Raw genomic sequence first — 16,720 nt, 5'->3', positions numbered from 1 at the left:
TAGAGATTATTATTATTCTTTTCCTGTTATCCCCCCTCCCCCCCAGGTCTACATATTCCAAAATTTCCCAACCCCCCCCTGCAGCCTCTTGTACCCACTTATAGTGCACCTTAGGGGGGCCCTGTGCCTTGGGCCACAATATCCAGGACCAGTGATGGGTGAATCTGCCCAGGTCTGATGCTCACCTTAGTAACTGCTTTGTGAGCCCATTGTTAAGGTGCACAGCCGGCTGCGTTCATTCACCCAGATTTCTGCAAAACCTCACAAAATAAGGTGAATGGCTGCAGAGGGAATGTTTTATTTTTTTATTTTCTATCATTATATTAATAACGAGCGGCCATTATCTGTTGGGTCCAGGTGAGGTGGGCGGAGCTTTATACTCCTAACACACACATCTGCCTGATTCTGCTCTCCTATTGGCTGCAGTTATTTCTCCATTTTTATATGAAATTCCCGCTGAGCTGTGTTGGTTGCCAGTTGTTTCATCAGCCTGCCAGCCGGGATAACATCTGCATGGGGGGCTCAGGGGCTGCACCCCCAGGAGACACTCCGCCACAGCTGTGATGGCGATATGCAGACCACATTCACCTGACAGGTGACACCGCAGACTGATAATGTGACAATCATGGCGGGAGATTATTGGAGGACATTAAACCTGAACTCCAACCAAACATTATTATTTTTATTTATTATAGGGTGCGGAAGAGATTGTGATTAGTGATCACTATGATGTGTGGATTCCAAAAAAATGATAAACTCTTCTAAAATGCTGCAGATCTCCTGCAGTCACTTCCTGTCTGTATGCATTTCCTCCGGTGTCAGCTGCGCATCATTGCTGTGGTCCAAATTTCTGACGGTGACAACAGTGGACCATGCGTGTTCCCTGTGTTGGCACCGCCGCTTCCCAAGGGGTGCATGTGACAGGGTGACAACACAAGGGAATACCTGTCAGAAACAGACAGAGCGTTGTCACCCCATAACAGGAAGTGTCTGAACAAGGATCATTATGGCAGGATCATCAGATTATTTTATTGAAAGCTGCAGATTTAAGATGATTTTTGAAATGAATTTGATATATAAAAATGAGATGAGAGTTTAGTGATTTTGCATTGGTTTTATTACAGACAGACAGGAAGAAGAAACAAAATTCCAGAAATCTGGATCAAAGATCCCAAAGCTTCCAAGCCAGAATGTGGTCATAGTGCGCCACCTGGTGGTCACTAGTGATACTACACCTATTGCTGAAACCAGCTCCAAAACTCTACAGCAGCCTTTATAACATTGGAGGACCATTGCAATAACTTCCAGGTCTTCAGGGAACTCCTTTCTATAATCACTATATCCACAGATCACAGTATATTAGTGTGGTGGTCAGTGGGAAGAATGTCACCCTTACAGACAAAAAGATCATTGCTGTCACTTACAATGACCTGAGGGGTGCAAACTGCTCATTGTAGTTGCAACATTTATTATTGCTTTGTTATTATTGCAGACTGCAGAATGGTTGTTTGGGTTTTCTTGCTGGCACAAAATGCAGACATTTCACCGCCCTTTAGAAATGGCGTCCATTGTCGGAGGTGAGTGTGGGGGATGGTCATAGCTGTGTCCGCTCCCCAGGTCACCACAACCTCCATTTTATTCTGTGAGACTCTCAACAAACACCAGCCAGGGCTAGACTGGAGACTGCGCAGGTCTCACCTGGAGTGTTATGTCCAGAAATCAGCACTGATACACTTACCTGTACCTAGGGGCCACAATGCATGACCCCCACTCTACTCCGCAGACCTAAAAGTGATCGGTTGTCTATGAAGTATACCTATTGGGGTAACTGGTGAGGGTAGGAAGTCTGGAAGGTGTGTGGCAGAATTTCTAATATGCAAATGTTGCAGGAAAACAATGCAACAACAATATAAAGCAATGCAATCCCCCAACCCAAAAGGACTTTACAGGGTTCTGGTGCTGAATGTTTAATAAATGTGAAGCGGCAGCAGTGCAGCCAATCCACCCAAACTCCCAATCCGGGATATATACAGCGCTGAATGAATGGGGGCAAATATGGAGGGGGAGAGGGGTGCACGGGAAACATCAAGCCACCAAATCGCAGCTGTGTAATAAAACACAAAAAATACAAAGTTCTCTGTTACACTAATATTCACTCATGAGTAAAATATCAACGAAAGACCATACTTTATAATATAAAATCATTGTGTTCTTCCATCTCATACAGACAGCAGCCTCTCTGCTTGGTCCCTATCACTGCAGCCTCTATAGTCTGTGTTGGCGATATATGTTACCCAGCAGTGCACTCGCCTGTGAAGGAGATCTGTGCACTCCTGAGTTTTGCAGCCTTGCTGTTACCTGTAGTCCTCCAGCAAGTATCTGTCTGTACCTTGGTGCTGCCTGCTATGTCTGAGCACTGGAAGGTAAAGACATTACCTGACCTCACCTGATGATTGGAATAATGCTGACCCTGCGATCCCCACCCAGCCTGCCAATCATTGCCCAATTCTCAATACCTGTGATAGTGGTCAGTGCCCGACCTGCTCTGGGTGCAGAATTGCTTGAGATTTGTTGCTGACCTGTTGCTTTGTTTGCTACCTGGCCTGAACTCTGCTTGTATTCTGACATTGAGATTTCTCCCCCCCTTGAATTCCTCACCTGGGGCGTCGCTATTCTTGGCTGTTTTCGGATCTGCTTCCACCTAATGATTTGGACTTGGATAAGGTTTCCCCACCACTGGACCAGCCTGCCTAGATCCACAGTGACCATTTGCCAATCCTTGTATCCCCCCCCCCCCCCCCCCGAAGAGATTCCTTGCAACTGAGGGGGCAACGGAGTGTTGCGGATAAGCGGGGGCTATTCTATAAGTAAAGAGCATGGTGGCAGATTGGGGAATCACACCTGGTAACACACTGGCATTTGAACCGAAGACTCACACATAGAAATCTTTTCAAGCATTATTCTGGCTCTTTGATATAATTTGTTTTGATTCATCCAACATGTTACCTGGAGCAGAGCCCAATTCTTCTAGGATGTTCATGCCATGAGGCGATATTCATAGTCCATAATCTCAACCAAAATTCCTCCAGGGGGCGCTAGGGGTGCAATGAGCAGTTTGCACCTCTCAGGTCAGTACGGGTGACATTCTTCCCACTGGCCAGCAATGTAAGAGGAATTCTTCCCACTGACCACCAGACTAATATACTGTGATCTGTGGATATATTATTTATAGAAGGGGTTCCCAGAGACCTGAAAGTTATTTTAAGGGTTCCCCGTGTTATAAAGGTGCAGAAAGGCAGCTCCATCAATATTCGTGAATAGATATTTGTTTGTTACCTCAAGCCAGCAGGTAATTATCTGTTGTGAGATTATGAACAGAACCTCAGGACATGGACATCCCTGATAAAGGGCACCGAGCTCCGCGAGGGAATATTGGGCTTTATTCATCTATTGCTGGAGAATCGTCTCGGGATGGGGCAACAGATTTCTCAGACTTTGGCAGCGCTGGATCCGATACAACAGCCCGAGGCTACAGAACCTTCAGCGCACCCAACCCCTTCCTGTCACGCCTGACGAGTTGGATTGTTGGGGTAAATATTCCGCCATATGTGGAGGGGGCTTTATATTAGGCTGCTCCGAGGGTACATAGAGAGGCAGCAGTACTGCCAAGCAGGAGGGTGATGATGGGGAAAAGGATGATGAGGATGAAGATGACGATGAAGAGGTGGAGGATGATGATGATAATGGGGAGGAAGAGGATGATGGGAGAGGAGGATGGTGAAGATGATGGGAAGAGGATGATGATGAGGTGGAGGATGGTGATGATGGGGAGGAGAATGATTATAATGGGGAGGAGGCGGATGATGGAGAGGAGGAGGATGAAGATGATGACAAGGTGGAAGATGATGATGGGGAGGAGGGGGATGAAGATTGGGTGGAGGATGATGATGTGGAGGGGGATGATGATGATGGGGAGAAGGATGATGACGGAGAGGAGGATGAAGATGATGGTGAGGTGGAAGTTGATGATGATGGGGAGGAGGAGGATGATGATGGGGTGGAGGATGATGATGATGATGATGTGGACGATGATGATGATGATGTGGAGGAGAATAATGATGATGATGATGATGGGGAGGAGGAGGATGAAGACGGGGTGGAGGATGATGATGAGGAGGAGGTGGAGGATGATGATGATGGGGAGGAGCATAATGATGATGATGGGGAGGAAGATAATGATGATGTATTGCTGCCTTCTTACTGATCAGAGAGATATTCGTACAATAATCAGACAGATGATTCAATTTACAGCATTTATTAGACACGCACGTTACAATGGGCTGTACCTAATCTCCGTAACATGGAGGGGGCGACACCATCGCCATCTTCATCAGAGCAATCGTAGTGCAGACGGTTTACTGACCAGCAAACCGCACAGAGGCCGCGTCCTCTTCACCTGTACAGTATTCATACACAGCGTCTTCACCGATACATCGATTCACACAACACAATTGTCCGCGGATTTACCACAGGTTTCATCGCATCATTAAAAAAAAATTACAAAAACGCAAAAAACTGCGGAATATTTACAAATATATAAGTGGTGATCCCCAATATGACAGTCTGTGTCCCTCCGAGCTGTATGAGATCTGGGTCATGTGATCACTCGTATGTGATATCTGTGCTCGGAGGGTTATAAATAATGGCGGAAGCAGGCGATGGGTCAGTTCTTCTTGTGGAGGAATTTCATCTTATTCCCTATGGGAGATACACAACGTCAGATGGAGAGGTGGGGAAAACACAAATTGTAATAGTGACACAAGCAGGAAGACGAGGAGCAGAAAACAAGAAGTACTGCGGCCAGAGATTGCAGACAATACAGAGAAGCAAAAAATGTAAAGCCCAAATGTGCTGCCAGATGGGGGGACCCACAGAACAGATGGGAGCTCCGTGTTGGATTTTCCCCTTTGTTCCCACACATGAAACAACTTGTGTAGCTTCAATCAATATTCCCCGTCATGGCAGTATCTATGGCCAATTGATGAACCAGCAATCGTTCCGCTACCATTGGCTGGCTATGATGATCATTATATCAGATCGGTAATGAGATTGGAATGAATATCTGTCTGTGTGTATCAGGCCCAGGACACAATGATGATGGAGATGGCACATTATATCTATTTTGCCCCCATTCAGTATTCACTCACCCAAACCTCTTAAGAACTTGTTCACCCCACTCTGCTCGTGTTCCGGAAGCTCCTCCAGATATTGCTCCACACGCTGCTCAAACAGTCCTGCCAAGAGAATAAATCAAAGTCAGGGGTCTCATTCCATCCATAATTATATAAGATAACCCAATATTCGGGGCCAGGGCCCTGTGACTCCCCAATGCAATCCTTGTAATGGTCACACGGAGAGTCGGCGCTCTGTAGCTCACCTTTTGCCCGGCATTTCCGCAGTTCTCTGTCCTGGATGAAGCCGGTGAACATCTGAGATTCCATGAAAACTTCCAGGAAACGGCGGATACTTTTGGAGGCGACAGACTTGCGGAAAGCTTCTCTCTGGAAGACTCGCTCCCCCCGCTCGTTCTGTGCAAGGAACAGGGAGTAATGGCCGATTGTTTCCACAAAGAAACGAATGAAGACTTCCGAAACCAAACCGTTCAGTGTGTTACACTCTAATGGAGGGAGAGAGGGGGAGAATGTTAGAGATCAACTGGAGGGAGACTGGGAAGGAGGAAGGAACAGAACAAAGCAAAGGGAATGTCAGAACCCAACCAGAGTCAAGAAAGTCAGGAAAAGAGACAAAGACACATAGAGAATGAACATATGAGAGAGTGAGAGGGGAGGATGAAACATAAAGGAGGCAGAGTGACTGAGGAAAGGAAATGGAAGAGAAAGGGAAGGGAAAGAGAAAAGAAATGAGAGGTAAAGCGAAAGGGAAGGGAAAGGGGAAGGAAAGAAAGAGAAGAGGAAGGAAAAAGAAAGGAAAGGGAACGAGAAAGTCAGAGACAGAAAAGTATGAGTGCAGAGAGATTGTTAGAGAACATTTTGAGGGAGAGGAGACCGGGAAGGAGGAAGAAAGGAACAGAACACAGAAGGGCGACTATCAGAACCCAACCGAGGTCAGAAACGAGACAAAGAAACATGGAGAGGGTGATAGGGATGGAACACAAGGAGGCTGAGTGATTCAAATGGAGATAAATAGAGGATGGAAGACAGAGGAAATCAGAGACAGTGGCAGAGACAGACAAATATGGGTGCAGAGAGACTGTTGGCAGGAAGGTAAAGCATGCAAGAAACAGAAAAAGGAAAAGATGAAGGCGGAGTGATTGCTGGAATCCAACTAAACAGAAAAGAGACGGAAGATGAAGAAGAGAATGACAGAGACAGCAATTTGAAGAGAAAGCGGCAGAGAGAATGAAGAAAGAGATTGAGGAAAGAAGAAAGACGTATAGAGATGTATGAAGGAGACAGATACAGAGTGACTGTTAGAACCAGAAAAGAGACAGATGTGAAAGGTGAGGGACCGGTGGGACTGAAGGAATGAGCTGAGATTTGTATGATAAGTGATTTTCTTTTTCATGTCACTTCTGGAATGAAGGGAGATCTCACACAGTCCATAGACCGCAGGCACTGCAGCCACTCACCTTCATCAGTGTCGCTGTCTGAGTCCTGGCCAATCAGCTCGCTCTTCCTCTCCAGTGCTTGTTCCAGAGCCGCCTGCAGCTTCCGGGGTAACAGAGCGTCCTCATCATCCATCTACCAATGAGAGACAATAATGCAGCACATCATATGAAAGGAAAAATAAATATTTAATAAAGAGCCCATGTTATATATAGAAAGCACCGAGGTGATAGAGGGGTGACAGGGCTAAGAGATGAGAACATTTGCAACTTGCAGACAAAAACTGAGAATAAAATATAATCAATTCCTTATACATATCTAATATTCTCAATGGGAGAAAACAAACATATGAGTTCCATAGTACACTGCATTTACTAATATATTAATTAAACAGTATTTATATAGTGCCAACATATAACACAGCGCTGTACATTAAATGTGGGCATTTGTGTGGAGATAGATAACAGACGTCAGGAAACAGAGATTCCTAAATGAATTCCCATTCATTTAATATTCCATTCACTCCAAGAAATAAAGCAGATTTTACATCTAAAGGGATCCCTGATAGTTTTCTTATTATTTTCTGGTTGTTGTTATTATGTTCTGGTTGTTGGTCTGTAAAGTATAGACAGAGGAAACGGAGATGAAGGAAGTTATCAGCACCGAATCCCACGCTTCCTTCTTTATATCATAATTTCTGAATCACAATTGTTTTCTGATAAATAAATCTTGCTGCTATTAAAGCTAATGAAAACATTTGGCATAGAAGAGAAATGTAATAATGGTGTTTTTAGCTGAGTTTGGTGAGAGAAGGTAAATCTTACACTTACCTGTCTAATAAAGCGATCCGAGCCGAGATCTACCATCAGCGCCTATAGAGAGACAAGAGCCCCATTATTGTCCATTTATTACAAAAGTCCAATGCTGCCCATAAATGATTCAGCCGCATCCAAATGTTTCTGAGCATTATTAATAACGGTAAGGTCAAATACATTTTTTTTTCATTAAAAATAAAAAAGGACTTCAAGGCCATCCCAACATCTATGAGACTTTTATGAAAACTTAGAGATCATCACAACCATAAAGAAATCATTGCAATTGTTTTCCAGTAGTTTAAAGACCATCACTGGAATCATTACACTATTTATATTATCCTCCAACATTAACAGAATCATTCCAATGTCCCTGAGACCATCATACCATCTCCATTACATTCCTAACAATAATAAGACCGTCCCAACTTACCAGAGACCATCCTTCCATCTAGCAATACCATCCCAGCTCTTCCCATCACAACTTAACCTACCATCTCCACATGGCTCAAATCATTACACCTTCACAGCCCTACCCATACCATCCCAACATTGTTAGTATCATCATACCATCTATATTATGCCCCAACATCAACAAGACCACCACTGCTTCTCCATCACATCCCTAACATCAACAAAACCATTCTAACATCCCTGAGACCATCATAATGTCTCTATTACAGCTGTAACATCAACAAGGCAATTCCAACAAACCTTCTTCAATGCAGCCCTAACAAGGCCATCACAACATCCCTGGTAACATCACAACATTTATATTATGCCCCAATAATAAACATTTTCATCCCAACATCCTCAAGATATCATCACCCCTCCTTCAAAAATGCTCCAACATCCCTGAGACCATTAAAGCTCCTAACAATACCAAGACTATCCCAACTTACCATCACACCATCTCCATTATTGTCCTAACAATACCATCACAACTTCTTCATTACTGCAACAACACCAGGACTATCCCAGCATCCCTGAAACCATTGCACCTTCACCATTACTGCCCTGATGATAACACCGCCTGTCCAACATCCATGGAACTTTCATGTAAACTCAAAGACTGCGCCAACAAAAAAGAAATCATTGCAGCGTTATTTGAGCAGTCACTGGCACCATCATACCGTCTATATTTCACCCCAACATCAAGAAGACCATCACTGCTCCTCCATTACATCCCTAATTTCCCTGAGACCAGAACACCATTTCCACTACCGCCCAATTATTACCAAGACCCTCATAGCAGCTCTGAGACAGTCATACCATCTATATCACACCCCAACAATACCAATACCATCCCAACATTCTCAAGACCATTACCCCTCCTCCATCCATGTGCTAACATCAACAAGAGACGGTAGTATCATTCATAGCAATTGTAATCTTTAATGTCGGATGGAGCAAGACAGCTGGTACTGGAATCTACAGGCTGTCCAGGGGGTGTTGTAATACCTAAACTACTTGTTAACTTTTCCTAAATTGTCTCAGTAAAGCGGTAACTGATTTAGTTTAGTCTATAATTTATTATAATGAGGCATGGACATCACATAAGGTCAAGAAGATGGTTCTAACTGTCCCCCTGTGAAGGATTCCAATGACACCATCATACCATCTACATTACTGCCATAAAAATATCATCCCAACATGCGTGCCACCATACCATCCTAACAATAATAATACCATCTCAACCCTTCCTGAGATCATTCACCATTACAGCTCTAACAATAGCACAGCCATCCCAACATCATTTCATTAAAACACAGAGAATGTCCTGACAATGAAGAATAATTGAAATATTATTAAATAACGGGGTTTAAGACCAACCAATGATCCCAGAGGTCAGCACAGGCTCTCTATCACAGGCCTAATATCAATAAGATCTTCCCAACACCCCTGAGACCATCGCCCCATCTCCAGCATTGTCCTAGGAATAAGGAGACAATATTCACATCTCTGGGACCATTGTACCTTCTCCTTTACTGTCCTCACAATAAACCAAACCATCCATCATCAGCACTAGATATTTCCAAGAATGTCCTCATAACAAAATGACCATCCGGACATCCCAGAGACAACAAATACATTCCCTGAGACTGTTGTAATGATAAAGAGATCAGCATCCATCACACATTCTATAGGACAATAAGGAGATTGTTCAAACATCCCTTCCCGATGATTCTAACAATAACAAGACCATCCCAACATTCCCGTGACCCCTCCCAAGAATCAACTGTAAAATGACCGTACCAACAAGAGCCCTCATTAATTACCCAAGACAATCCTAAGAATAATAAAATCACAACCAGCCAGTCTATAATAAATATAATCAGACCAATCCTAAATCTCTCAACCTATTACTCATTCTATAAATCTGATCTCCTCATCATTACATCCCAGGAAACTTCTTAGGGAAACAATAAAACATTACATAATGTAAAAGGGAATGGGGAGCAGCTATAACTTATGGGGGTTCTGGTAGATCATAGACGTAATAACAGCATGCAATGCCAAGCTGCAATATCTAAAGCTAGTAAAGTACTTTCTTGTAATAAAAGAGGAATAGACTGCAGAGATGGAGACATAATCCTGTACAAAGCATTGGTCACACCACATCTGGAATATGCAGTCCAGGTTTGGGCACCAGTTCACAAAAAGGACATTGTGGGATTGGAGAGAGTGCAGAGAAGGGCAACTAAACTAATAAAAGGAATGGAGGAGCTCCGCTATGAGGAGAGATTAGCTGAACTGAATCTATTCTCCCTTGAGAAGAGACGTATAAGGGGGATATGATCACCCTGTATAAATATATAAATGGTCCATATAGAGAACTCTCTTCCCGATTATTCCCTGTAAGGTCACTACAAAGCACAAGGGGGCGCTCTTTGTGTCTGGAGGAAAAGAAGTTTAAGCTCCGGATAAGGAAGGGATTCTTCACTGTAAGGTGTGAAAATGTGGAATCAGCTCCCTCAGGAAGTAGTTTCAGCAAGTTCTATAGATTGCTTTAAGAAAAAGCTGGATGATTTCTAGAAGCACAGAATATAACTGGGGGTTAAGGATTTAAAATAAAGATAACAGCGACTGATCCAGGAAACATCAGATTGTCTCATGGAATCAGGAAGGAATTTGTTTCCCCTGTTGGGGCAAATTGTACATAATTGTACAATTGGCATAGGGTTTTATATCTGGGATCTGTTTGTTTCCCTAGTGGTTGAACTTGATGGACTTAGTCTTTTTCAACCTAACTATATAACTATATGTATATAACTATGATGTCTATCTATATCCTATCCCCTCCATACCTACCTGATAAAGAATACATATATATATATAACTTAGCATTCAGTGTTGTGGGGTGGTTACTTACCTCTTCCACAGGCAGCTCCTTCAGTTTGGGCAGCGAGCTGGATAAGAGACCAACCAGGAATGGTGTGGGGCAGCAGACGATGTCAATCATAGAAGAGGGCAGGACAGGGATGAAGGTGTGCTGCCATGAAAATGGGTACAGGAGGGCGACCACTGCATGAGAGCAACTGGATAGGGTGCTGGAGACACAAAGGACAGGTGGGGTCACAATGGGGTCACAGATACATTTATGCCTCCCTAAAAATGGAGATTTAAAAGAAGACACATTTTTTCTTTTCCTGACTTTTTCATATTTGCACAAAATGTATTTTTATCAACTAATTTGTTTTGTGTGATTGGAAGAGGCAGACGAGAGAGGCCTGACAGCTGCACTTCATCCAGCCGCACCATGATGTGAAGCTGGTCTGATGCTGGAGTCATTGCTGAAAAGTGATGGCGTGTGGTCACACGAAGAAGCCAAGGTCAACCATTGCCTTGTCACCACTATAACTGAGGCGTCATACCCACAACAGCCTGGAGGTGGCAGCAAAGCTCTGAGTGCAGATTTAGGCGCTACATTTGGCGAAGTGCAACATTCCCCAATCCCATGCACCAGGACAGCCAATCAGATTTAAGCCTCACTGTTTTCAGACTTTTCAAAATTTTCTCTATATAGAACTTTTCAGAAATTATATTTACACAGCTGTTTGTTTTTATGTATTCACAGACATGTCCTACAAACAAAAAGTGAGCTGTGTCCAGGGAAAAGTTTTCCCACACACTCTCAGACCTGTTACACTGATACCTGGGACTGATATCTGTGTGGAAGGCTTGGAACCTCTGTCAGGTCTTTATTGCTGTCTGTGAATTTCCCTTTCTAATATTACGTAGTCCCTGTCTGTGTCTTGTAGCAGAGGCGACTCCATGCTGCATGGTGCTGAGGCCATGACGTTAATTAATGTCAGTGCAGTCTGTGTGCGGTCGGTTCCCACGCTTTGCTCCTGCAGCAATCCCAGAATATATGACCCCACTGTGCTAGGAGGGGCCGGGTTGTCAGGAGGTCAATGTATAGAGTCCATAGGACCATCACTCTATCTGTCCAACCACAGACTGCCCACATACTGAACTGTCTCAGCAGAGACCTCACTTATCCCCATCGTCATTATATAGGAATATTCAGAGCTATTCAGCGGTATGCAGGGTACAGGATGAATGGAAAAGACACAAACAGGGAAAAGGAATGAAATAACAGAAAAAAAAGGAAATTTAGTTTGAAAATATACAGAAAGGGCAAGAGGAAAGGAAAATTAAGACAAAGGGAAAAAAATGGATGAGGGAAAAGGAAGAAGGAAAGCAAAGCACACAGAACAGAAGGAAAAGGAAAGGGGAAAGTAAGATGAGGAAGAAAAAGGAAGAGAGAAAGGAAAGAAAGGAAATGACTATCACAAAGTAAAGGGCAAGGAAGAAGGAGAAAGCGTAAGGGAGAGGAAAAAAAGGAAAGAAATATTTCAGATCAGGAAAATGTCAAGAAAAAGGTAAAGGCAGAGAAAGAGGAAAAGAAATGAGAGATGGAGGGAAAGCCAAAGAGAGGAGAATGATGAGGTGGAAAGAATTTGTTAAGAAAAAGAAAGTAACAGGAGGAAGAAAGAGGAAGGCTGATAATAGAGGAAAAGAATAAATATATGAAGGAGAAGTAAAAGGAGAAAGGAAAATAAGGGAGTAATAAGTAGAAAACAAAGAGAAAGGAAAAAAGAAGGGAAAAGAAAGGGGGGAAAGTTAAATAAAAGAAGAGGTCGGGCAGAAGCTAAGGACAGCTACAGGAAGCGGAAAGAAATAAAAATCAGACAAGAACATGGTAAAGAGAAAGCAGGAGGAAGGAAAATGAGAAAATGAGAGAAGAACGATAAGAAAAAGAAGGGACGGGAGTAAAAGGAAGGAAAGGAAAAGAAAAGGAACATAAAAAGAAGGGAAAGGAAAAAAAGAAAGGAAAGGAAAGAAAAAGAAAAGGAAAGGGAAGGAAAAGAAAAGGAACAGAAACAAAAAAAAGAAAGGAATGGGACGCAGAGAAGTGCAGGGACCTGAGATTGGTGCTGTAGTTTGGACATTTTTTAGGGGAACTCGGTATCAGTTAATAATCAGCGTTAAGAGTTTATTTTTGGATGGGACACTCTACATGAGACAGCACGGGGTCACCGACTCATCTAAACATTCCTCGTCTCTTGCCGCTGCTGAGATTCCAGATAATTCCGCCTGCCAATGAAAATTGTTTTCTTTACCCCTCGCGCTGCCTTCTCGCCGTCTGTTGCTATTGTGACACAGCAAGGGGCACCATAAAAAGTACAGAGAGGACGCTGGGATTCATAACCCAACCAATGGCTGATTTACAAAGAGGTGAAAGGATAAAGTGTACCTGTCCCCCGACAATGCTGGCAGTCATCGTGTACTATCTATATCACTCAGAAATTGCTCATTTCTCAGAAATGTTACTCCAGTGAGCAAACAGGCCAAATAAAATAAGAAGGTATACATGAAACTTTATTAGGGCACCAACACCCTCCTGGGGGGTCACTGAAGGGTGAAAGACTCATGGAAGGGCAACTAGATAAGATGAGGTCATCAACTCTGAAAATAGAATTCATCATCATCATCATTATTCCTCATTTCCAGGGATGATCCTAATGATGAGTTTATTTCCTATCTTATCTCCGGTATTTGTGAGTAAACAATGTATGATAATAATGCAGACAGATCGCTCCTCCTTTTATCTTATAAATGTGGCTGGGGGAAGGGAGATCTTATAAAGTTGAAATTTTAGGATAGGAAGTTCTGACCCAGAACAGCACAGAAAAACCCTCAGGAAGCGGCTCTGGGATGAATTATTCCTCCGGCTGCTCATTCTATGTGATGATGGTGGGAATACATTTAATGGATTTGAATGGATATTATCATATATATCGGTATCGTTCTTGGTGTTGTATGTGAATACCTCAGCTTGTCCGCCACGAAGATGACGCGTCTCTCCAGGAGCAGCGAGGCAAAAATCCGGATGATCTGTCGGACGCCGAGGCACTTGAAGAGACATTCGAAGTCCACGTGTTCCAAGCGGGAATCCATGGGCCTGCGCAGCTCGATGACCTGGGAAATTTATGATCCAGAATAACATTTCACACAATCATTACATTATATTGCATATACATTGTATCCATGAATGAATGTGTTGTGGGAGGGACTTAGCATTAAATATCTCTGCACCTTGCTACTTCTCTGCCCTTTCTGATCTTTCATGGCAGCAAATCCAAAAAAACTATTTTAAGGAATTTGAGTGTTTTGGGTTCCAAACAATTTACCTTATGAGCTCCTCCCTTTCTGATTATTTACATTACATTTCCCCTCCCCTTTATGGTGTTGCTCCTCCCCTCTCATTGTGACACTGCAGTTGCTCCTCCCTCTCTGATTCTTTACACTGCATTTTCCCCTCCCCTTTATGGTGTTGCTCCTCCCCCTCTCATTGTGACATTGCTGTTGCTCCTCCCCCTCTGATTGCTGACAGTGCACTTGCATACCAATGCCAACACATAATGTCATCTGATTCCCTGCTGCTGATTGGCTGGCTGTGTGGCACGGGCCCTATCTCCTGCACCTCCTCTCATTATTCTATATAAACCAACACAATATAGGGAATTCCTGATCTCTGGATGGTAAGTGAATGTATGTGAATGATCTTTGAACCCCCAATGCAGATATATTCACCCTTGTTATAGCCAATTATTCATTTTAGGGGAGTGCAGCATATAGCACAGAGGGAATGGGTGCAGGAGGTGAAGATCCTCCAATCAGGAGCCAAGTGTAACCCCATCTCTGCCCTCATCTACCCCCCAGCAGCAGGCTGGGATTTCCTAATAAAGGAGATTTATAATCCCAGTCTCAGCAACAGCCTGCTAACTATGGGCGGAGTGCAATCCATTCATATACCCCACATTGTGCCCTATAGTGGGGTATCAGACGGGGCCGCACCTCATTGCCATAACCCGGCAGAAACGTCTTCACTTTGATTGTTTTCCCCGGAGCCGGAAACGGAGATTCCATCAGACTGCGCATGAAGGGATAGACGAGAGCGGCCGATATTCCCCTCCGCCTCTCCACCTCGTCCAGGATCTGCCAGGAAGAGAAATATCAGTCGTTCAGATTACAGGAAAAGATTTACAAACAATTGTGCCGGAGTCATCCCTTAACTTCCATCTAATGACTTCAGTAAAGGGGCATCCAGGGGAGTTCAGCGGAGGGAAGGAGTCTCCTCTCCCTTTCACATCCATTAAAAATCCCCAGGTACCCCGCTATCCGCGCAATGTTTGGAAAGCGACCTGCGGACACATCGGCGAGGTAAACACTCCATATTATGAGAACGTCTGAGAGAGATATGCGCTATAAAATCTCATGATTATCCTGCAAGCCGGCGCCAACACAAACACAAGGAACCGCTGCTATCCCTACACTGCTGAGCGCAAGCCATCGCTCTGCATCACAGGGGGTGCAATGTGTTCACCAATCTGACACAGATCAGCCCCTTGCTGCAGCCTCTCATCATGTGACCAGACACAGAGTTACAATTATTATTATTATTATTATTATTATTATTATTATTAAACAGTATTTATATAGCGCCAACATATTATGCAGCGCTGTACATTAAATAGAGATGTTGCAGTCTGTTCACTGGGGAAGGGGGGGGGGGGGGGGGGGGGGGGGGGGGGGGGGGGGGGGGGGGGGGACTGAGGAAATGCTTCCTCCTGTCTGCAGCAGACTGATGACATCATCAGCCTAGACAGAGGTTATATTGCAATGATATACAGAAGGCATCTTACCTTGGAGAAGAGATCGAAGCATCCCAGCCGGCTTATGACGCAGTACACCTCGGGGAGTCGCGGCCCTTTCCCACTGGGCTGGGTGAGAGAAAATGCATTCTATTATTATATGACGCCCCTAATAATGCCACCCCCCCACCCTGAAATACCACTGCAGCAAAATAAATACTCCAACATCAGTAATGAGCAAAATCAAACTACTGAATAGGTATATTTCAGTAAAAGAAATATGGGACAGCAAATATGATTCAATGTGCACAATATACTGAGTTGTCACAGCTGCTTACAATTTGGCATTTATGTCACTGTAACTGTAAAGAATTCTTTCCTCTTCAAAACTGCAGCAAACCCACAATAAAAAACCCTGAGCTGGTTATTCTCTGATCTGCATCTATGGGAAGTTGTCACTACATTAAAATCTCTGCCATACTTTTCTCCTGCACATTCCTGGGGTTGGGCATTGCAATCGGCGCACCGCCATCCCAGCTGATGACCTTGGCACTGCCAGTACAGCGCGCGGGGGATGGCGAGGTGCCACCTTGTGCAGTAGCTGCTCCGTAAAGATGGAAATAGTTATTATCCAATCACAGCGGCCGCCAGCAATAACAGCGGCACATTAGGGCCGAGGTGAAGTTAATGCGCCCGGGTTGTGTGCTGAGCGCTGTGATGCCCATTAATTATAATATTCAGCTGGTTCACCGCCCTGCAATTAGGGCTCCCCGGGCTGTAATTTGGGGCTGCAAATCTACGCACTGACACCGCCGGTAACAACAATCAGAGCAAAGATTACCGAGAACCTCTGTGGGTGGTGCGGGGCCACACGAATGAAGAATTCCCAAAGATTCCTCCGAATGGAAACAATGTAACAATTTATAAAGAGTTCAATCAATGTCATATATAACCCTGGGTGTAAATCCAGGAGATGCGGGTGAAAACAAGAACTCTCATTAATAATGACACCTCAGGAGCTGACACTCTAATGTCCTCCCACAGTCACACACTATTATTATACATTTATATAGCTCTGACATATACCGCAGTGCTGTACAGAGATCACTGAGCCAGTCCC

General features: G+C 44.0%; 1 protein-coding gene across 1 annotated transcript in view; it reads right to left on the bottom strand.

Moving 5' to 3' along the window:
* Positions 1-4,299: 4,299 nt before the first annotated feature.
* Positions 4,300-16,720, bottom strand: part of DENND2B (DENN domain containing 2B) — a gene marked incomplete at its 5' end in the record, with an annotated part of 32,909 nt that continues 20,488 nt past the window's right edge. The window contains 9 exon segments of the mRNA XM_072422350.1: positions 4,300-4,758; positions 5,208-5,294; positions 5,438-5,677; positions 6,650-6,761; positions 7,457-7,498; positions 10,812-10,989; positions 13,776-13,924; positions 14,804-14,944; positions 15,652-15,729. Coding sequence (XP_072278451.1) covers positions 4,724-4,758; positions 5,208-5,294; positions 5,438-5,677; positions 6,650-6,761; positions 7,457-7,498; positions 10,812-10,989; positions 13,776-13,924; positions 14,804-14,944; positions 15,652-15,729 — 1,062 coding nt within the window.

This window comes from Pyxicephalus adspersus, chromosome 9 (genome assembly GCF_032062135.1).
Source record: "Pyxicephalus adspersus chromosome 9, UCB_Pads_2.0, whole genome shotgun sequence".
In the NCBI taxonomy this organism is placed as follows: Eukaryota; Metazoa; Chordata; class Amphibia; order Anura; family Pyxicephalidae; genus Pyxicephalus; species Pyxicephalus adspersus.
This window is presented reverse-complemented; position numbering and strand designations above follow the sequence as displayed.